The 23,682-nt window shown below is 32.1% G+C and overlaps 2 protein-coding genes and 1 long non-coding RNA gene across 3 annotated transcripts; 2 read left to right on the forward strand and 1 right to left on the reverse strand.

Annotated features, from left to right (window-relative positions):
• Nucleotides 1–2,351: 2,351 nt before the first annotated feature.
• Nucleotides 2,352–5,440, forward strand: LOC105786606 (pentatricopeptide repeat-containing protein At5g50280, chloroplastic). The gene is made up of 2 exons (XM_012613122.2): nucleotides 2,352–3,279; nucleotides 3,675–5,440. Exons 1-2 carry the CDS (start codon nucleotides 2,405–2,407, stop codon nucleotides 4,990–4,992), a joined length of 2,193 nt encoding a protein of 730 aa, XP_012468576.1. The 5' UTR covers nucleotides 2,352–2,404; the 3' UTR covers nucleotides 4,993–5,440.
• Nucleotides 5,441–9,691: 4,251 nt separating this feature from the next.
• On the reverse strand, nucleotides 9,692–11,991 carry LOC105770427 (uncharacterized). Its single transcript, XR_008197454.1, has 3 exons — nucleotides 11,930–11,991; nucleotides 10,497–11,166; nucleotides 9,692–9,992 (listed from the first exon to the last, which is right to left on the reverse strand). It is a non-coding gene; the product is annotated as an uncharacterized LOC105770427 (long non-coding RNA).
• Nucleotides 11,992–13,276: 1,285 nt separating this feature from the next.
• On the forward strand, nucleotides 13,277–18,115 carry LOC105786600 (MA3 DOMAIN-CONTAINING TRANSLATION REGULATORY FACTOR 1). The gene is made up of 4 exons (XM_012613111.2): nucleotides 13,277–13,533; nucleotides 14,659–14,911; nucleotides 15,627–15,721; nucleotides 15,890–18,115. The coding sequence occupies exons 2-4, from the start codon at nucleotides 14,674–14,676 to the stop codon at nucleotides 17,702–17,704; spliced, it is 2,148 nt and encodes a 715-aa protein (XP_012468565.1). The 5' UTR covers nucleotides 13,277–13,533; nucleotides 14,659–14,673; the 3' UTR covers nucleotides 17,705–18,115.
• The last annotated feature ends 5,567 nt before the right edge of the window (nucleotides 18,116–23,682 follow it).

Genomic DNA, 23,682 nt, shown 5'->3' on the forward strand with positions numbered 1-23,682 from the left:
CTACAAGAACTTTTACTTTGTCACTAACTTATCATTCTTTTAGTCACTCCTATTAAATTGTTAACAGAAAAGGGAAGGTGGCACTTTTACTTGGTATAATAATATATTTAGTCCTCAATACTTATACATTTTATCAAATTAATCCTAATTCTAAATAATTCAACAAAATTAGCTCTCCACGATTAAAAATTCTATCAATTTAATTCTCAAACACATCTTAAACAAAAATGGCAACCAATAAACCTAACTCTAGCATGGGTTTGACAGCTTCGGGTTACTTGGTGCCTGTTAAAAACATTTTCTTTACCATTCCTCTAAAGGTAAAGACTAACGCAGTAAATCCCACAATTCCACTATGGATAATTTAACAAGCTTCTCTCTTAAGCACAGTACACTAAAATTTGTAAGTAAAAACCATATCATCCTATGTTTACATTATACCCAAAGGATTGCTATATCAATTCTCTCTCTCTCTCTCTATATAGAAGAAAACATATAGTAGCACTAAAATTAAGAACTCAGAGATGCAACGACAGTGTTGATGGTGGGTCCAAAATGACCTAGTTTGAGAGTGTCGGAGCAGGGCTTTTTCTTGGAGTTGTACAGTTGAGAAGTCAACGAATTGAAGAAGATAGAAGAAGAGGAAGTGGCAACCATGTTTTCTTTAAGATGAAGTTAAAAATGCTTTGGGTTTTTAGAAACTACTTTGAAAAAACCTAAAGCGGATTCGTTTAGATTCTTTTTTTTCCCATTTTAGAGAAGAGAGAAAAAATGAATGCAGAATGGGGAGGGGGTTAGATGCATGATGAAGATATGTTTGGAACCAAATTGATTGAATATAACTGTGGAGGGTTAAATTTGTAGAATTATTTAGAATTAGGACTAATTTAATAGAATATGCAAACGTTGAGGATTGAATATGTTATTATACTAAGTAAAAAAAGAAAAAGACCATCTCACCATTTTCGTTAACAATTCAAGGGAATGACCAAAATAGAATGAATGATAACATTGGTTATGAAATTGAAAGTTTTGTAGTTTGATGACTAAGACTGAAACACGCTAATAGTTATGTGACTAATTATATAGTTTATTCCATATTTTTTAATTTTCCAACTAAAAAAATTAATATTTAAAAGAAGGGTAAACTACTAGAATAGTCACTTTTGTTTGCCTTAGGTTACATTTTAGTCACTTATGTTTGAAATGTTACGTTTTAGTCACTTACGTTATCGTGTTGTAACATTTTAGTCACTGAGTCGTTAATTGTCGACAATGGTGTAACGGTAAGTTGATGTGGCACCTTAAATCATCATTGAAACGAAAATTTTAGGTTAAATTCTACAATTGGTCCCTATATTTTTTCATTTTCAACAATTTAAAAAATTTCTTTTATGTTCTTCTAACTTTTTTTTTCCATTCTCTTATGCTTCTCCCTCTATTTTCCTCCCTTCTTCATTTCTTTTAACATAGTTTTTCTATGCTTTCCATTTGTAACTAGTCCACAAGCTCGCCTCACTCGAAAAAATTAAATTGTGCAAAAAAATAAAACATATAAAAACTACGTTGAAAGAAATGGAGAAGGGAGGAAAACAAAGGGAGAAGCATAAGAGAATGGAAAAGAAAGAACGTTAAAAAAAACATAAAAGAAAAAATTAAATTGCTCCAAACGAAAAAATATGGGGACCGATTGTATAAATTAACCTAGATTTTTTGTTTGAAATGATGATTTAACGTACACATCAATTCTGATTACACCATTAATGTAAACTAACGGCTCATTGACTAAAATGTTACAACGTGATAACATAAGTGACTAAAACGTAACATTTCAAACATAAGTGACTAAAATGTAACTTGAGCCAAAGAAAAGTGACTATTTTGGTAGTTTACTCTTAAAAGAATTAGATATTCTAGGTTAAAATATACTCCAAGTTCCTACATTTTTATTACATTTGAAATACAGTTATCCTACTTATATTTTTAGGAACTTAGTCTCTGTACTTTTAAGATTTAACAATCCAAGTCTAATTGTTGATATCGTTAAATTCATTACAAAAAAATTCATTATAAATTTAAATTCATTACAATGTCATTCTTTTTGTTTCATGGCTTTCACGCGAGAATTTTCTTATTTCAAAATATCACACTATTTAACTTAAAAAAGTTAATGGAATAAACAATTAGACCTGAATTTTAAATCTAAAAAGTAAAGAGTAAATTCTTGAAAATATAAGTAGAGGGACTAAATTTTAAATATACAAAGAGTACATAGACTAAAAGCACATTTAAACCTTAATTTTAATACCTCTGCTGTTTATCATCAGAGCTATTATAATAGCATTACCGTATATTCTCTGTTTATATCAGCTTAAAAAGAAAAAAAGAAAAAAACTATTCAGCTATGGCGATGAGTCAGTTCAGCTCGTGTTCTTCATTTCCCTTCATCTATCACACTCACTTTTTAAATAACCATTGTTCGAAATCCCCTTTTCTTCTACAAACTTCAAAAACCTTTCCTTCTCTCACCCTTTTCGCATCGCTTCCTCCTCCTTCATCCCCTATTTTCCTCCCTTTTCTTCAAGAACCTGAAGAACAAGAGCTACCAATTGAGAACCCAAAACACCCAAAGCTTGATGAAGAAGAAGAAGAAGAAGAGGAGGAGGAGGAGGATAATCATATAAAAGACCCAATCATCAGATTCTTCAAGTCGCGTCCCTCGGCGCCTGACCCACCGAGTCAAGGCAAATTCTCCCTCCAAAAGAACCGTCGGTCTTCTTGGCACCTCGCCCCGGATATCCGGTCCTTACCCGACCCGGAATTTGACTCCGAACCGGAGCCTGATAATGCAGAAGAAGAAGACTTGTTCTCAGAGGCAAAACAACAAAGAGGTTATACGTACGAAGACTCAACTGAACTACCTGACGGAATTGTGGGAGAAATCATTCGCGCTGCGAGAAACTTGCCGGAGAATTCTACATTGGGTGAGTTCATGGGAGGTTATCAAGGGAAATTAAGTGAAAAAGAATGCTTGGAAGTGTTGTCATTGATGGGAAAACAAGGACTTGCTTTGGGCTGCTTGTATTTTTTTGAATGGATGCGTTTGCAGGAGCCTTCACTCGTTACTCCACGAGCTTGTTCGATTATCTTCCCTGTGTTGGGGAGATGGGGAATGGGTGATAAACTGATGGTTTTGTTTAGAAATTTGCCACAAAGTAAGGGTTTCAGAGATGTTCATGTCTATAATGCAGCCATTTCTGGGCTTTTATGCTCGAAAAGGTAAAGCTTTTCTGAGCTTTTTAGATAAATGTAATTGTTTAGTGATAGGTAAAAGTATGTGTAAGAGTTATGCATTTTCCCCTTCTACTTAATGGGCAAAGCAAATTGCTTAGTTAAAAATTTTATTTATTTGTAGTGTTAAAAACTGAGGTGGCTGATGTAATAATCAAACGATACCTCATGTTAATTTATTAGGATCAGTTTTAACATTAGAAATAGACGGAATTTTTGACAAAAGGAACAATTTGCTCTTTAATCTAATGTACGGAAATTATTGTACCATTTTTTAAGTAGGGGGGGCGGAATACAATCCAGCTATTAGAGGGGCTTCCATGGTGTACTTTTTCCCTTAGTTATACTATTTTCTTATATATATATGTTTACAATTTATATAGGTATAATGATGCTTGGGAAGTTTACGAGGCCATGGAAGCTAACAATGTTAAACCAGATCATGTTACATGCTCTACAATGATTACAATTATGAGAAAAACTGGGGGTACTGCAAAAGATTCATGGCAGTTCTTAGATAGAATGAATAGGAAAGGAGTGAAATGGAGTGTTGAAGTTTTGGGGTCGATAATAAAGTCTTTTTGTGATGAAGGGTTGAAGAATGAAGCTCTTATTATCCAATCTGAAATGGAGAAGAAAGGGGTTCATTCAAATACTGTAGTGTACAACACTTTGATGGATGCTTATGGTAAATCGAACCAAATCGAGGAAGTTGAAGGCCTTTTCGCTGAGATGAAAACGAAAGGACTTATGCCTACATCTGCTACCTTTAACATATTAATGGATGCATATAGTCGGAGAATGCAGCCGGAGATCGTTGAGAAACTGCTTGTTGAGATGCAGGATATGGGGTTAAACCCGGATGTGAAATCGTATACTTGCCTGATAAGTGCCTATGGGAGACAGAAGAAGATGAGTGATAGGGCAGCTGATGCTTTCTTGAGGATGAAGAAAGTTGGTCTAAAACCGACTTCACATTCGTATACATCTCTTATCCATGCTTACTCCATTAGTGGTTGGCATGAGAAAGCTTATACTGCATTCGAGGATATGCAGAGAGAAGGACTTAAGCCGTCCATTGAAACATACACTGCTCTATTGGATGCATTTAGGCGTGCAGGGGACACTCAAAGATTGATGAAAGTATGGAAGTTGATGATGAGCGAAAAAATCAAAGGCACATGCGTTACCTTCAACATCCTTCTCGACGGATTTGCAAAACAAGGTCAATATATTGAAGCAAGGGATGTTATTTCTGAGTTTGGGAAGATTGGGTTACAACCAACAGTGATGACATATAATATGCTAATGAATGCATATGCAAGAGGAGGCCAACACCTGAAATTACCACAATTGTTGAAAGAAATGATGGTTCTTGATTTAAAACCGGATTCAGTCACTTATTCAACAATGATCTATGCTTTTGTTCGTGTTCGGGATTTCAAGAGGGCATTCTATTATCACAAGCAAATGGTGAAAAATGGGCAAGTTCCTGATGTTAAGTCCTACAAAAAGCTCAGATCAATATTGGATGTAAAAGCTGCAAAACAGAACAAGAGAGATAAGAGTGCTATACTAGGTATAATCAACAGTAAAATGGGGATGGTGAAAGCGAAAAGGAAAACAAAGAAAGATGAGTTCTGGAAGTATAAGAAAAGGAACCATAGAACTCCCGATGTTGCTCATGATGGTCAGAAATGAATGCCACCTTTCCGTTACATGAGAGCTTAAGTTGTTCGACATAAGTATTTGGATATTGGTGTTGGTCCGTTGGATATGAAGATGTGTCAGGGTAGTACACCGAGTTGATTTCATCTCCTCATAGCACTCTAGGAGAGGCCATGGTCTTTTAGATTGGATATACAAGTGTTCATACTCTCTTCAACATTCTTCAAACATGTGAGGCATCTTTTCTGGACAAAATCGCGAGATTCAATGAGGTAAAGGAGATAATATCTTATAAATTGGTATGAACTATGATAACATATCATGGGAATTAAATGGCTACTGTTAGGTTATCCTTATTTATGTTTGCATCTCTTTCTAGGCTAACTTTTGCAAATACTTCTCTAAATATAGTAGTTATAATAATTAATGGATGCTATGTACTATGTAGCCTTTGTAGTTTCTTTTGTTATTTTTGGGTAAATTACGTTAGTAGTCATCCAACTATGGTTTTGTCACTCGACTATGAAAAGTTACAAAATGGTCATCCAATTATGATTTTTTTTCTTTTTTTGTCATCCAACTATTCAATTTTGTCTTTTTGAGTCACTCAACTATCTTGAATTTTTGAGTGTTTCCATTTTTACGTTAATTAGCTGTTGACCAAAAAAAGAAAAAAAAGTCATAGTTGGATGGCCAATTTGTAACTTTTCATAGTTGAATGATTAAAACAAAAAAAAATCGTAGTTGAATTACCCTAATTTTTTAATTTTTCGTTTGATAGGAGGATTAACCTTGTAAAGATTTCTTAATACGATAATTAACGTTAATTATTTGTTTGGTTGTGAAAATCAATTGATTAGTTGTTACACCACTTAATATGTTTTTCTTAATTTGAGGAAAAGATTTTATACTTGTTGAATTGGTAAATTCTATCAAGTGTTTTTCTTCCTCTATTTCTTTTAATGTTTTCAATAGTGTTTTGCTCAAAAATAATTTATTATATTTTCTTCTTCACTTCTTTCAGCATCATTTCAAGTAATATAATAATTTTTAAAATATTAAAAAATTCCAATCTTCAAAATTTTCAACCATATCATTCCTATAAAATTACATGTCAAATTTTGCTTGGATTTTATTTTATGGAATATTGTATAAAATATTTTCATTTAAAACTATTTTTAATTAAGTTTATTTCAAAGGCATATAAAAGTTTATAATGTAATTTTATAGAAGTAACACATTTGGTAAGTATATCTTTCCCAATGGTCACTAAATTGTTTTTAAGGTGTGATTGATGAGAGAGAGATTATGCTCATCCATCATCTAGTAAAAATATTATCTTAGGATGGTACTTAACATCATCCAAGATGCAACATGTCTCGAAAACAATATGGAATTATTTATCTAACATCCGAAGATGCATGTAAGGCATTGGTATTGGATGGACATTATGAGTGGCATGAGATATTACGTGAAGCATTTTTCAGAGGATTGCTTATAGATTTTCTGACTTGGGAATGATGATTGATCATGGAGGAAATATATTCCTCTTCAAGATAAACATAATTTCTTAATTATGGAAGAATTTGTTTATGATAGAGTTGATTTACTTGGTGAGCACAATGATTTGTATAATGACTTAATCTTTGACCAAAATCTGTTTCTGATGCACTTGTTGATGGTATGTATAATGGATTTGGTGTGTTCTTTTTCATATATGGTAGTGGTGATACTTGTGGAGATCAATCATTGCTGGGGTTAGATCAAAAGGTAAAATTATTGTTGTTGCATCTTTAGAATAAGTTTTCTGTTGTTGTTACCTAGGGAAGAAATGCTCACTCTAGATTTAAGATTCCCTTGAAGTTCAATAAGGATTCATGTTTTCGTGTTAAATAAGGTAGTCCATTTGAGATGAAGCTCCAATGACACATAGAAATGCATTTGAATCAATTGATGGTATGCTGAGGGACATTATACGTTTTATCGATCCTGATTCTGAGCATAAAATATTTGATGGAAAAATAGCGTTATTGGATGATGATTTTCGTTAAATTCTTCAAGGTAGCAACTAGCAAGGCTGACATTGTCTTAGCTTTTATCTACAAATCATAGATTTGGAATCATTATATGTTGCTTATCTTGAGGAATTCAACATCTGATACAATATTTGCAACACCTTTAACTTGATCCGCCTATAGTCTCGATCAAACAATGCTACTCGATAATTCTTTTGATTATATTGTCAATTATTACAATCAGAACTATTCCGGTTGCTGTTAAATCAAGTGAGCTAGAACTGTACTTGTAAATCCGAGTTTGACCATTTTAAACACATCATTTTTTTTTTCAAAACATGTATGAGGTATTAATACCCTTGGCTTGAAAGTATTGATACCCTAAGTTTGGGTGCTGGTACCATGTTCTCTTATTTGGTTACTGACTTGTGAGGTATCGACATCCACAGTTCAAGTATTGATACTTTGACTGAAGGTATTGGTATTTGGGTACTAGGTATCCATTCCCAACCTGTCTAGAATCTCTATTTGGCTGGTAATTTAGTAAGTGTTGGTACCCTTGTTCTGGGTACTGATACTGGATGCAGTACAACCCAAGTTGCCCTTCTAAAGGTAGCTTGTTATGCAAGAAAACCATTCTAATGACTTGCTACTCACTCAAACATAATTTAAGGTCTCTGACCCCTTTAAAGCTCACAAAGACATGTTAATTTCTAATACTAAACAAACTATGCCAATAACTCTATTCTCGATATACATATTAAATCATTATAAAATTCTGTTGTACTTTAGATTGTAAATGGGATACTAATACCTACTCTAGTTTGATTAAAAAAAATTTAAATTAAATTTGGAAATTATTAAGCCAAGCTCGAGCTTAGTAATATTCAACTCGAACGGCTCGTAAGTCTTATTGAGCTTTTCTTATTTTTATACTATAAAATCATGTTTAATGCTTTTACCTTTGATATATATTATTAAACCTAAGTTTAATTATTGAGTTTAAGCTTGCGTACAAAAATTGGTAAACAAGTTTAATCGAGCTCAAGTAGCTTGATTATAGCTCAAGCAAAAACTTGAGCTTAAAAATAGATGTTCGATCAAGTTTGAATCGAGTGTCAAACTCCGAATTTTGAGTTGAATTCAAACTCGAACTTAAAAATATTTGAATTCAATTCGACTCAACTTGGTTATACTTCTAAATGCAATCTTTACAACCCAAAAACATAATACAAAGGATGTGAATTTAACATAAGGATGCATCTCTTCATCAAGTTTACTAAAAACCAATCAACTTTAAATTCATTGATACTCACATGATTTCTAATAACATCCTATAATATACATTAAACAAACTGATAATAAAGAAAATAAGTTGCCACATATTTCACAATCACCTATTAATTTTAGGTCTTATTAGACCTCTTAAAGCTCTTTATCCATTTCATCTCTATTAGCCAATTTTGAAGAATCAAATTAAAGTACAACTTCATCTATACTCTTTTGTGTCCAAAAGATTACACTTTGAGCTATTGAATTCTATTAAACTTTAACTCATCATCAAGTACAATTTTATCTATACTCTTTTTTGTATATTAGTTTTTCTTTTAAACTGAGTTAATCTTTGGTCAACTTGTAACACTTAAGTTAAATTAGGTGTTGTTTGATAAATTGAAAAATAAGTTTTTAGTATAAAATTTATAATTTTTAATTTACATTATAAAATTGTTTGTTATGTTAATAAAAATTAAATGTTGAATATAATTATATTGTTTGAGATTAATAAATTATAATTTTTTAAATTATTTATTTCATAAATTAATATTATTAATATAATATTTTATATTCTTTTGGATAAAATTAAATATAATAATTTGAACATTTCATTTTTAACAAAATAAAAATAATATTTTATTTTTATTTTATTTTTAAAACTAAAATCAACTAATCTTTTCAACATTAAGTGATAAGTAGCTATCTACGTACTTATTTTACTCTATATTTTTGCTAAAAATTTGAATTAACTAATAATTTATTATGGTTATTAAACATAAAACATATATATAAATTAAATTTTGAAAATTTTCTTTTTGAAAAAATGAAAATTGTCAATGGTTTATCAAATACACCCAATTAACGTGACTAAGTTAGTACCCAATTAATTTGTGACACCAAAGATATATTGTATCCACCTGTCTTTTTTGAGGAAAATGGTGAAATTTCAATTTAGTTCCTATGCTCCAGTTAAATTTTATATCATATAATAATGGTGAAATTTCAATTTGATCAACGTGCTACACTCAAATTTAAGATTCAATCTTTATACTTCAAACCTTTTGATATAAATTGGTACCTTTGTTTGTTTGCTTTTTTTTAATCATTGATTAGATCAAATACTTTATTTTGATTAAAATGATGATGTAACTTTTAAGTGTTATTGACACTATTACGATTATTTGTTAAATTCAATTCCATTGTAATGCCATTTTTTGTTACATGATACTAAGTGAGTATTTTTTTTTTAATTTCAAAATGTCACATAAACAATTTTACTAGAAGAATTTAAGGCATTAACAATTGAATTTGAATTATTAAATTTAAAAAAATTGTAACACCCCTCGCCTGACCCAATTGTCAAGTTCGAACTATAGGATGCTACATTCGTTGCCGAAGCAACTACATTCAAATATACAATAATTAATCATTCACACATGCGATTAAGCATCAATCACATTCAATTTATGTTAAATAATCATTTTCAGATCTTATACAAGCTTATGAAAGCTCTTTTGTAAATCTGAATATGAAATAAGACCAAATTGCAAAGTCTTGAAAATTTAGGATCGGCGTTGCGATTTCATCACTTCCACATCGTGACGTTGCCAACACAGTAAGTCACATCACAACTTCATGTCATTTGATGTCACGGCGTCACTTATTGTCAGCCGACGTTGTAATAAGAGAGGTTGGTCGTCGAAACGTGGCTCTTGTTTTTGGCAAAAATGTACAATTTGATACCTAAACCAAAGTTTCGAACAAAACCTTTCAATATGTTCATCTATTAATCACTACTACTTGATTCAAAACATACCAACACATACCAAACAAGTTCAAACATTCAAATTTAACTTATTATCAAGACATTCAATACTTATTCATCAATTAGATTTAAACAATTCAATATCATTATAACATACCAGCCAAGTCATTCAAATACCAATCTTTACCTATACAATACCATATTGAAACATTCCATTTCACTTTAATTACATACACTTGTGTACATTATACATACCAAAGGCTTATAGGCCTTAAGTATGAACATCAAACATACCATTTCAACTAAGCATCAACTTAGCTATTTTACTTATCTCAATCTACCAACTTCAACATACCAAGTTTAATTAGGTTCATGTTTCTCCTTTCTAAAAGCATCAACAAATTGTCAAATCATGCATTAAATAAATCACATGCTATGACCAACATTCAAAATCATATACACTAAAACACTTATATACATACCACAACCCTAGACTCAAAATGATCGTATAACTACCGATTCGGTGATAGTGTGAGCTTCGAGACGATTCAACTTGACAAGTTCTGCAAAGAAAGGGAAAACAAATAATGTAAGCATATAGGATGCTTAGTAAGTTCAAATGTATTATACAAAACTTACCTTATTCTTACCTAACATTTGTAAGTTACTTTAGCTTGACATAAGAATTGGCTAGACATGGCAATAAAAAACACCAACGTTGTAAGCATTGACTTATAATCAAAACCATTTGATACCACAGTTACTTAACATGCCAATTCATGTCACTTTAGGTAATTAATCTTAAAAACACATTCAATCAAGAGATAATACAATCACATACATGTCAAAGACATTACTCCAATTAATTTTTCATACTCAATTCATTCAATATTTTTCCATTTGATATCAAGTTCATTCCATCCCATTCAATTTCTCATTTTCATATAAATTACATCCCTCGATGAACTCTAGTAAACGAACTTGGATACACAGGTATCTACACTACACCAGTTGTTCATCCGAGCTGAATATATATATCAGGTTACCCGTCTAGGCTAAACCTTTATAACGACACATCAAGTTACTCGTCCGAGTTAAATCTGTGCCACATACATTTGAGAATCCGCAACAAATGCTGGACTTCAGTAACATCTGTAATAAATACCGTACAAGTGTGCATAAGACCCCATTGGCATGTCAATCGTATCCCAACTTTTACTAAGTTCACATGAGCATCTTTACACATATAAGCGTCACATTTCAATTTAGTCCAATTCTAGCCTTTCATATCAATTCACAATTAATTAATCCACAATCAAACATACATAACAACCTAAGTAAATAAATATCATATGAACTTACCTGATCAAAACACCAAACAAGTTAATTTTTTAGGGACTAATCAATAATTTTAACTTTTCCTCGATTATCTCCACTTTGATCTGGTTCTTACTCTAAATAATTATTTTATACAATCCATCAATTCTAAAAATTTTATATTATGACATGACATGAATGAACCTATATAATTTCATTTTATACCCTTAAAGTTTTACATTTTATTCATTTTAGTCCCGAATTGAAATAGTCATAACTTTCAACTTTTAGCATTGGTTTAAAATTTGACTTCACATACATTTATTAGGGACCCTTTACTTTCTATTTATACCAAAATTTCACAATAATTTCAAATTTTATTCACTTTGGTCCCTATGCACAAAACTAACAATTAAACTTTACAATCTAGTCCTTTTATAATCTAAACTTAAAATTTATCAATTTCAAGCCTAATTCTTCAAGAAATTAATAATGATAACTTTTAAAATTTACAAATTAGTACATGGGCTAGCTAAATCAAGCTCCCATGACTTCAAAAACATAAAAAATTAAAGAAAAAAGACTTGAATTTACTTACCTATTAGATGGTCGAATGTTTGAACTTCAAAAATGGTTTTTCCTTAGGTTTTTATGTTCGGCCGGTTAAAAAAAAGATGAAGAAGATAGAATATCCCACTATCATAGGTCTTTTATACTTTTATTAGTCTTTAATTAACCTAAATTAATTAATTTAATCAAACTTAATTAACATTAAGCTTTTAAATTTCCAACGGTGGAGAACACCATCATCAAGCACTATCTCCTAATAAAAAATGGATTATTTACCATTTTGAACTTTTGGCTAATTGCAATTAATAGGCCAAATTGATGGGCCAAACATCAATATTATTTTATACTAGCTCCATCAATATTTATATTAAATATTTTCGGACTCGGTTTACGGAAATGGAGTTCTAAAACCGTCTTTTCCGGCACCACTAAAAACTAGGCTGTTATAAAAATAGAAGAACTAAAGCTCTAAAAATAAAAGTATGAAGACTAAATTTAAAATATATAAAGTGTACAAAGACTTGAAATATATTTTAATATTCAAATATATACCCTATAATTTGACCCAAAAATAATTAATAATTAACCCTAAGGCTGAGCAAGAAAAATCGAAAAATTGAAAACCTACATGAACCTATGTATTTGGGCAGTTTATGTAATACAAGCTTAAAAATTGCGGTTACACTAAAACTGAATCAATTCTATTTTTTCTAATTTATAATTAATTTTAATTTTATGATATAAAATAAATATTTTATATTTAAATTACTGAAAATAATTTAAAATTTCTTAAAAGATATTTTTTAGAAATATTTATGAAAAATATTTTGAAATATTATCAAATAATATACAAAACCATAAAACAACATAGATGAAGCCAAAAGTTGTTATTTGAGGGCCAAAATTAAAATTTAAAATTTAAAAGGGTTAAAGTAAATTTTTTCTTTGTAATATGCTTGTTAGTTTAGAATTTCAAAGGATTAAATTAAAAAAATCATCTTTAAAGAGTCAAAGAGTAATTTTACCGTTAAATTAACTTATAATTTTAAATTTTTAAAAAACTAAATTAATAATATACCATTTTAAAGGCACTTTAATGTCGTACCTATAAACAAAGTTTATTTTGTTAAAATAAATTTAAAAATTTAAAATAAAAATTAATATAAAAATAAAAAATGGAACCGATCCCAATAAATAATTCAAAAAATTAAAGAAAACCAATTTAGAGACACTCAGAGAGGGAAGATCGCTTTAGTCCGTGCCGTGTAGTAAAGATGCCACGTGGACTCCAAAAAACCGATAACATCCCATTGCCATTGATGACGTGTAATTATAACCGTAGCCTCCCTATATATATGATTATATCCCTTCTTTTTCGATCCCTTCTTTTCTGCCCTCATCCATTTCCTGTTTCTAACAGATTTTCCGACCCGAAACTTGGATCCGACGACCCTTTTCCTTTGATCTAGGGCTCCATTTTCCCTTCTTCTTCACATCGCCCTTTGTTTTGGTGAACTGGAATCCCAGCTCCGGTTCTTAGATCCGGTTTACTCCTGTTTTGGGCTTCAGATCCGGGCCACAAACAGAAGGGATCGGGTTACGTCTCTTTTACTTCATTTCTTTTGGAATCAGGTCTTTTTTTTGCTCATTCTTATCTTCTTCTTTAGTTTTTGCTTTTTGTTGCTTTTGTTTGCCTTTAACTTGTTTGGTTGCTCGGAAAAATGGTGGGAAAAAATGAAGGAAAGTAGAGTGTTCAGTGTGACCGTTACGGTTTTTAATAGAAGACGATTTGTCTTTACTTAGTTGACGAGTTTTTATTGTATTCTACTGTTTGGTTTTGTCAGTTGCTTTTAATTTTTTTTTAAACTGCTACTCAAGATTTGTTTAATTAATTGTTTATTCGAATTGAACTTAGTTCATCAGATAACAGTGTAATACTTAGTCGATGTGATTGTATTGTATTTTACTGTTTTTCTTTTTCTAATTTGCTTTTGATTGTTTTTCACTGCTAATCCAAGATTTCTTTGATTAGTTGTTTATTCCAATTGAACTTAGTCCATCAGATAACAGTGTAATACTTAGTCGATGTGATTGTATTGTATTTTACTGTTTTTTTTCCTAATTTGCTTTTGATTGTTTTTCACTGCTAATACAAGATTTCTTTGATTAGTTGTTTATTCCAATTGAAATTAGTTCATCAGATAACAGTGTAATACTTAGTCGATGTGATTTTATTGCATTTTGCTTTTGCTTTTGCTTCTTTTTTTGTTTTTTTGCACTGCTAATCAAGATTTCTTTAATTAGTTGTTTATTCAAATTGAACATAGTTCATCCAAAAACAGTGTAATACTTAGTCGACGAGATTGTATTGCATTTTACTGGTTTCTCTCCGTTGCTTTTGAAGTTCTTTTACTGCTAATCGAGATTTCTTCAATTAATTGTTAATTCCAATTGACCTTAGTTCAACAGAAAACAGTGTAATACTTAGTCATATATGATTAATTGCATTTTGCTTTTGATTCTTTTTGTTCACTGCTAATCAAGATTTTTTTAATTAGCTGTTTATTCAAGTTGAACATAGTTCAGCCAAAAACAGTGTAATACTTAGTTGACGAGATTGCATTGCATTTTACTGGTTTCTCTCCGTTGCTTTTGAAGTTTTTTTCGCTGCAACTCGAGATTTATTTAATTAATTGTTTATTCCAATTAAACATGCTTCATACGAAAACAGTGCAAACTAAGAGTATTTACTTGTAGGTTGGTGAAGAGTAAATGGCATCAGGTGAGGGATTTCTTACTGATGAACAAAGGGAAGTGTTGAAAATAGCGAGTCAAAATGCGGAGACTCCTTTACCATCTCCTAGATTGTCATCATCACCGAAATCCCCTACTTCTTTGCTTTCCGATCACCACTTAAAGGATCCTGCTGGTGGTAAGGCACCAACTTGTGGTGTTGGAGTGAGGCATGTTCGTCGGTCTCACTCAGGGAAGTTTGTCCGTGTAAAGAAAGGTGAGCCTTCTTACTGCTTTGGCTATTTGATTTCATTTTGGTTTTATAATTATTTTTATGTATACCTAGGTTTTCTTTCATCATATTGTATTGTTGGGATAAGTTGCATTCAAATCAGTAACTGGTGAAGCTGACTTTTACTAAATAAAGTAGGGTTCGAGGGAAAAATGGCAGAGTACCAAAAAGTCGTATAATATTGACTACTCATCATCAATCTCACCTTAAATGTGTAACTTGATCGTAAAAGATATATTGAAGTTACTGCTGGACGGTGTGATATTTGTAATTTTTGTAGAGGTTGGTATGCACCTTTCTTAACTTGCTGAGCAAGTAATTCAGAATGATTCCTATTATATGGTTTACTTACGCTGGAATTGTAGTTAGCAAATTGGGGCCTCAGTAAGATGAAAATAGTTTGGGGAAGTTTCAAATTTTGTTTGTTGATTTTATACCTATAGGTACATTAGCACTTAAAAGTGTTTCATCTTGTGTTCTATTATCCCATGATTTGGGTTTCTTCTCTCCCTGTAATTCATTTAAGCTTAATGGTGTAAGCTCAGATTGACTTATGGTGCTATGGTGCTATGGTGCTATGCTGCTTTGTGTCTGCATTTTTGTCAAAGAACTTAGCTGAAATGTGGGAGAGTCACCAAGGAGTTCTTATATGTTTTTTCTTACTGATTAATTGTTATCCTCCTTAATAATGTTAAAACAGATGGTGCTGGTGGAAAGGGAACATGGGGGAAACTGCTTGATACTGACAGGGAATCACATATAGATCGAAATGATCCTAACTATGACAGTGGAGAGGTATTTGTACCTTTTAGTCTGTTGTATTTTTCATACTTGCTTTTTTACATTTCTTTATCTGGTAAACCACAGTTGTTCATAGAGTTAATGCCACTTGTACCTGCCGTCGATAGTTATTTGTTAATAAGTTCTGATGATGTTTAATTTATTTACCCTTGTCTTTGCCAGGAACCATATCAACTTGTTGGTTCAACTATTTCTGACCCTCTAGATGAGTACAAAAAAGCAGTTGTCTCGATAATAGAAGAATATTTTAGCACTAGCGATGTGGAATTGGCAGCATCCGACCTCAAAGATCTTGGCTCAAGTGAATTTCATCCTTATTTTATTAAGAGGCTTGTCTCCATTGCCATGGACAGGCATGATAAAGAGAAGGAAATGGCCTCGGTTTTGCTTTCTTCATTATATGCTGATGTCATCAGCCCAAACCAGATTAGGGATGGTTTTGTTATGCTTCTCGATGCTGCGGATGACCTTGCTGTGGACATACTGGATGCAGTCAATATCCTTGCTCTGTTCGTAGCTCGTGCTGTGGTTGATGAGATACTGCCTCCAGCATTCCTCACAAGGGCAAAGAAGACACTTCCTGAATCTTCCAAGGGATATCAGGTTCTTCAAACTGCGGAGAAGAGCTATCTCTCGGCACCCCACCATGCTGAACTTTTAGAGAGGAGGTGGGGCGGTAGCATTCATGTCACAGTTGAGGAAATGAAGAAAAAGATTGCTGATCTTTTAAGGGAGTATGTGGAGAGTGGTGACACATTTGAGGCCTGTAGATGTATAAGGGAATTAGGTGTTTCGTTCTTTCATCATGAGGTTGTTAAGAGGGCTTTGGTTCTTGCCATGGAAATTCAAGCAGCGGAACTGCTAATGCTGAAACTCCTAAAGGAAGCAGCTGAGGAAGGGTTGATAAGTTCGAGTCAAATGGTGAAAGGGTTTGCTCGGTTAGCAGAGAGTCTTGATGATCTTGCCCTTGACATACCATCTGCGAAAACCTTGTTTCAATCCATTGTCCCAAAAGCTATATCTGAAGGATGGCTTGATGCATCATTCACAAAGTCCTCATGTGAAGATGGAGAGGGTCAAAGTGAAGAAAAAAGATTGAGACGGTACAAGGAGGAGGTTGTAACTATAATTCATGAGTATTTTCTCTCAGATGATATTCCGGAACTCATCCGGAGTCTTGAAGATCTAGGGTTGCCTGAATTTAATCCTATTTTCTTGAAGAAGCTTGTCACTCTTGCCCTAGATAGGAAGAACAGGGAGAAAGAAATGGCGTCGGTTTTGCTCTCTGCTCTTCACATTGAAATCTTTTCAACCGAAGATATAGTGAATGGGTTTGTCATGCTTCTGGAGTCTGCAGAAGACACGGCCTTGGATATTTTGGATGCTTCGACTGAGCTTGCTCTCTTCTTGGCGAGGGCTGTTATCGATGATGTGTTAGCCCCGTTGAATCTTGATGAGATAGCAAGCAAGTTGTCACCAAATTGCAGTGGAAGTGAGACTATCCGCATGGCACGATCACTTATAACCGCACGCCATGCTGGTGAGCGGCTCCTCAGATGCTGGGGAGGTGGAACTGGCTGGGCTGTAGAAGATGCAAAGGACAAGATAATGAAGCTCCTTGAGGAATACGAAAGTGGAGGTGTTGTAGCTGAAGCTTGCCAATGTATCCGTGACCTTGGAATGCCATTCTTTAACCACGAAGTGGTTAAAAAAGCACTAGTGATGGCCATGGAGAAGAAAAACGATAGGATGCTGAATCTGTTACAGGTATGTTTCGACGAAGGGCTAATTACCATTAATCAAATGAGCAAAGGCTTCACCCGAGTAAAGGACGGCCTTGATGATCTAGCTCTTGATATTCCAAATGCAAAAGATAAATTCAGTTTCTATATGGAGTATGCCCAGAAGAAAGGGTGGCTTCTTACATCCTTCGGGTCATCTGCAATGGAAGCTCCACCAATCGCCACAGCCTCCTGAGATATTGATGTGTTTCTGTCTATACAGTTTCTCGCGCATGCTGTTGCTGTTCTGGTACTCTCCATGCTCATAGCCGTCTTCAAGTTTGAATTCCTCATGTTTTTTCTTTTAATTCCTTTTTCAGTGGTCATCCGATGGGAGATTCACACATCCCAGCTAGCCATTGTATAAAGTTGGTTCTTTCCGTCTGCTATATCGAAATAGCTTTAGGTTCGTATTCTAAACAGTGTAGCATGTTGGTTAGGAAATGATATGATATGATATGCGTGCTGGTACTTACCATCATATTATGATGGCATATGATGGTCAGGATGATGGTTGTATACTTCCAAAAAGGATCCATATTAATGTAATGCTCCCATATTAAATCTTTTAATTGAGAAAGTAAAAAAAAAAAAGTGTTGGGGACGATATAGAGTTTTGGTAAAAGCTGAAACCGTGGTAGTTTTGGATCGGGGGTATCAGTTTGGAAAATGTATTAAATTGGTTGACCTGTAAAGCGATATGAGCTGGTTGGATTGGGTTAAAAAATCGATTGAATTATTTTTTTAAAATATATTTCTTTATCTTTTTGATGATTTATTTAATTAAACCGTATGAATCGATTGAATCAATGGTTTAATCGATTTTATCACTGATCTCATTATTTAATTGACCTTTTGTTTGTTGAAGGTTTAAAGGCTAGTGTTTGATGCTGAAAATGTATCAACTAATTGGGAAAGATCTTAGGATCATATTGTTTTGGGTACCGAAACACGTTTCATAAACTATTAGTTGTAACAAAGTTATTATTTAAGACAACATTAATATGGAAATAAGAAGCAAATGTTGCCCATCTTGATCTGCAATGTCGATCCCGACTCTTCATCCTTATAGTAAACATTCCCAAGCTTCCTAATATCCTCCACCAAAGGTTCGTGTCTCTAATTTAATCCTTTAGCCCTTGAGTTTTTGTTTAAGTAGTTCTTTATTTTTATCAATCGTTTTCATCACCCAACTGCTCTTTTTAGCATGAATGAGGGCTTCCCTAATTGCAAAAAGTGATGCTTGTATTTTGTCTTCCAACAAAACATCAGACGTGTACGCATATCTCTATCAATCAATGAGCATGCAATACTTGTACCTGTTTGTCTCCGTTTTACTTCTATTATTCCAGTACAATTATAATCTCTACATGGATGTTTTTTAATCTCAACTCTCTATTTGATGAAAACTTGATTGACTGTATACTTTTATAATTTGAAAAGGTTTTATTCCACAACCGTCCTAACTCCATTGCTTTATATATTGTACTGTCCACCCTTGCTCTGTTCCTTTAAATACACATTCATTTCTTTGAAGCCAAATGTTCAATAAAATACTCGCCTACAAATACGAGTTGTTTTATGTAGAATTAAACACCTAACATCATAATCATCAACTTCATGGGTTTTGATATCTAAATTTGAGCCAGACCAAATAGCTCTTGAGAAAAGGCAGTGGAGAAACAGGTGATTACTATCCTTCGAGTTGCAAAGGACACAGTTCATGTCCACCCCATTGATTCTTCTGCCAATCTCTTTTTTGCATGGTAACCCGTTAACGCACACCTTCCATGGAAATAACACAGATTTGAATGGTACTTTGAGTTTCCATAAATTGCTCCAATCTTGCTTAGGCCAATCACAATGAAAGGATTGTCGATCTTGTATATTCAGATCATTTAATAATGCCTTGTATCCTAAACTCACAATGTACTCCCCATCATTTGTGAACTTCCATACCTGTAAGTCTCTACCACCAAAGATAGAGAACGATTTTTGTATTAAGTTTCTTATAGACTCACTATTCACGTAACTGTTTATGTGATTCAAATTCCAATTTCTATCATCCTGATTCATCATTGTTGCAAAATGACCATACATGTGAACTGCAAACTGCAAGCTGCGAATAACGAACTCTCCAAATATGAAAGTTCTAAAAAACTGCGAGCTCACCAAACATGTGAACTCTTCACTCTGCAAGTTGCTAGTTTGCACTAAAACAATAATAACTTTTTTATTAGACATTGTGGCAGCTGGATTTAGACAAAAATCAGCCAATAAAAAAGAAAGTTGTATGAATCTAGTCACTAGATTAAGCCAAGTTGTAATTATTTTATTATTATTTTCAGCTTATTTAAACTTTATGATTCATTAAATCTTAGTATTAACCTTTCATGTTAATGAAACAGTAGTTGATCCTGTTTTCACTCAATTTTTGATCTGTTTTTGCTTCTGGTTCAATCCTTCCCTTCATTAAATATATATCCAACAATCATGTTCATCATCATCATACAATCAATTTCGCCTCCCTGTAGTGGCATATCCTTTTCGTCCAACACACCATTTTCAATTTTAAGATTGTTCCCACTCCATACTTGCTAATCAAGACCTTTTTTACACACATTATTTCCATGCAAAATATTTTTCCAAATCCACCAATCAAACGGCTTAACTTGAATTCTATCAAAGTTTATATTGCGACAGTATTTCTTGACAATTGTATTCTGAACAATCGAGTTCATACCTCCATGTATTCACTATTCTTGTTCCGCTGCTCCAAATATTTACCTCGTTCAGTAAGAACCTTTATTCCCAAAATTTCCCTTAAACATTCTCTTGAATCTATTATGATAGTTCCTACTGACCATAAGTTTCGATTTATCAAGATTTATGATTTGACCTGACAGTTGACAGTAGTCGTCTACAATCCTTTCGACAACCCTGCATTCCTCTAAATTGGCTATGAAGAAGATGAAACTATCTTCTGCAAAGAACAGGTGAGAAATAGGAATGCTATTTCAACTCACCTTTATCCCATGAATTATCCCCTCCTCCGCTCTCGTCAACACGCATGAAAGAACATTATGACATAGAATGAAAACGTAAGGAGAAAGAGGGTCACCTTGTTTAACCCCACGCTTCGGGAACAGATGTCTCGATTGGTCTCCACTGATTAGTAATTGAGAGCTTATAGACGATATGCATTCATTAATAATATGGGTCCATATACTATTAAAACCCATGTTCTCCAACACCACCTAAACAAAGTTCCAACTCAGCCTGTCATACGCCTTAATCATATCTAATCCTTCTCTTCCATATAGTGTTCATGATCTTCCACATGAATTTGTCTATAGCTGACAGACACAATTTGAAAAGGAGAGATGAGATTCTTAAGAGTAGGTTTCAACCTGTTTTCCATTATTTTGGAGATGATCTTGTAAATGGTTGCGCTCAAACTGATTGGTCTGAAATCCCCTGCTGTAACATTTTGCTCCTTCTTCGGTATGAGAACTATGAATGTCTTATTTGAGTTCTCTCAGCATCCTTCCCTTATCAAAAAATAAATAAATTTACCGCTGTTTCGGTGTTTCCACAAGGAACCTTATGGTATCTCAATTTTCTTCGAAAAAAATTGCCGAAAAACCATCAGGATCTGGGCGCTTTATGAGGCTTCATTTAGAATAAAGTTGCTCTAATTTCGTCGCTAGTAACAGGCACATTGAGAATTCATCATCTTTTTTCGTAATCTTAGTACGCTATGACCTCATCCATTAATAACACTAGTACAAAATAGATTTAGGATGAGTTTGGATGGGTGGTGCGTTTAACTGCGGTTAGTGTAAGAACAGCGGTGGCGGTGAGATTAGATACTGTAGCATGAGACAAAAAGTAAGCTAAACGCACCGCACCACACCGCACCGCACCCAATCGCCCATCCAAACTCACCCTTAGTATATACAGTTAGCCTTCTCTATAACAGCCACCCGTTATATCAATATTTAGCTATAACAACTAAGTTTCTAGAAGAATCGATTTTTTATATTTTATTTTAACCCTTTATAACAACAACATTCATAGTTATGAAGTACGTTCTTTATTAAATTAGTTCTCTATAACAACATATGAACTAAATTTTCAAGTAGTAAAATTATATTTATTTTATATAAGTAAGCCTATTAATTATCATTTATTAAATAAAACGATTTTAATTAAAACATCATTTCAATAAAATGATTAAATTTCATGTGAAGAAATTTATTAATCGTATTTTATTAAATGAAAATAACTTTAATGAGTGAAATTAAATATATTAATTCAATAAACTATTAAGTTTTGTAATTAAATATTCTACTATGAATTTGGAATATTATAGATTTGGAACATCATAAACTTATAAATTGATTAATTTAATTTGATAATTCATTGGTTAATTGAACTTGTTAGATTTATAAACTTTATAATTAATCATATGAAAAATGTAAAATAAAATATTCATTAAAGGAATAATACATGCACATGTTATCGTCGTTTAATTTTGTTAGTTTTGATTCCCAATTTCTTTTTCTTTAACATAATTTTTACTTTCTTTATTTGATAAAAATTCACGATATAATTTTCACGGTCAGCTTATAATGATATCTCTCTACTACAGTTAAAATCTTAACAAACAAATAAGATTATTATAGAGAGTCTTGATCTTCCCATTTCTATTAAAATAGGAATGGGACTCCTACTTTTCCGACGGCAACAAAAAATCTTTGTCACATGTGAGCTTTTCCCAATATTTTATTGTTAAGTATAGTTATGATTTTTTCGCTCGACCTGTTTCTTCAACAAATAAATGGAAGTTCTATCTTGGACCATCAATAGTTATTTTTCTTTCGAGTTTGGCTACTTTATTGGTTCACTTATCTCTATTATGTCAATATTAATCACTACTATTGGAATTTTTGTTCTTATTTATAATGACAATTATATGTCTCATGATGAAGGATATTTGAGATTTTTTGCTTGTATGAGTTTGTTCAATACTTCAATGTTGGGATTAGTTACTAATTCGAATTTGATACAAATTTATATTTTTTGGGAATTAGTTGGAATGTGTTCTTATCTATTAATAGGTTTTTAGTTCACACAACTAACTGAGGCAAACGCTTGTCAAAAAGCGTTTGTAACTAACCGGATAGGCAATTTTGGTTTATTATTAGGAATCTTAGGTTTTAATTAGATAAAGGGAAGTTTCGAATTTTAAGATTTGTTCGAAATATTTAATAACTTGATTTATAATAATGATGTTCATTTTTTATTTGTTACTTTATGTGCCTCATTATTACCTGATGCCATGGAGGGATTTAACTTTTTAACATTTTAGTTAAATAATATTTTAATTGTATTTACTATTTATTTAACATTAAATAATTATTTAAATATTTGAAAGTTCATTTAAATAAATTTATGGATTCGAACCCAATTAGTTTAATTTACATTTTCATGTGGGTGTGTTATATCACTTACCGGTCCTGTCGGCCAAAATTCCCCATTTCCGTGAGGATTTTTTTATTCCATAAAACATTTTATTTATTAAAGAATATAATGAACCTCAATAATAATAGCAAAATAAAATATTAATAATGAGATCAATATAATTATTTTTAATTTGATGTTATAAAATTATAAATATAAAGTTGAATTTATTTAGTTTTTGCAAATATATGCTTTCTACAAACTTTATATATTAAAATAGATGAAATACAAATCTTACTAAGTGATGAATTTCACCGTAATTAAAATTTTAATATTTTTAGGTTAAATTATAAAATAAAAATTTAAAAGTCTTGTATACTTTCTATATATTTGAAATTTACTTTCATTTTTATTTTAAAAGTTAGCATCTTTGCTTTTCGAATTTAAATATTCAAATTTAGTTATTAATATTGTTAAAAATTTTTATTATTTTTATAAGGTGTAATGGTTTTTTAGCTCTTTTCGTATTTTTAATTTTGAACTTACATTTTTTGTCAAATCAATTCAAATTCGATAAAAAATTAATATTTATTAACTTTACTAACATGACAAACACATAGATTACCATATGTATGCCACGTAAACAATTAATCTAATTGTCAAAATAGCTCTTTTTTTTTAATTTTTCCTTTCTATCTCTAACTTATC

Source organism: Gossypium raimondii, chromosome 7, assembly GCF_025698545.1.
Source record: "Gossypium raimondii isolate GPD5lz chromosome 7, ASM2569854v1, whole genome shotgun sequence".
Taxonomy (NCBI): domain Eukaryota; kingdom Viridiplantae; phylum Streptophyta; class Magnoliopsida; order Malvales; family Malvaceae; genus Gossypium; species Gossypium raimondii.

Bases quoted from the DNA above. Each gene is read 5' to 3' on its own strand.
- LOC105786606 (XM_012613122.2), top strand. From the start codon at position 2,405: ATGGCGATGAGTCAGTTCAGCTCGTGTTCTTCATTTCCCTTCATCTAT. The intron at 3,280-3,674 runs GTAAAGCTTTTC...CAATTTATATAG, and splicing joins GGGCTTTTATGCTCGAAAAG to GTATAATGATGCTTGGGAAG.
- LOC105786600 (XM_012613111.2), top strand. From the start codon at position 14,674: ATGGCATCAGGTGAGGGATTTCTTACTGATGAACAAAGGGAAGTGTTG. The intron at 14,912-15,626 runs GTGAGCCTTCTT...ATGTTAAAACAG, and splicing joins GTTTGTCCGTGTAAAGAAAG to ATGGTGCTGGTGGAAAGGGA. The intron at 15,722-15,889 runs GTATTTGTACCT...TGTCTTTGCCAG, and splicing joins CTAACTATGACAGTGGAGAG to GAACCATATCAACTTGTTGG.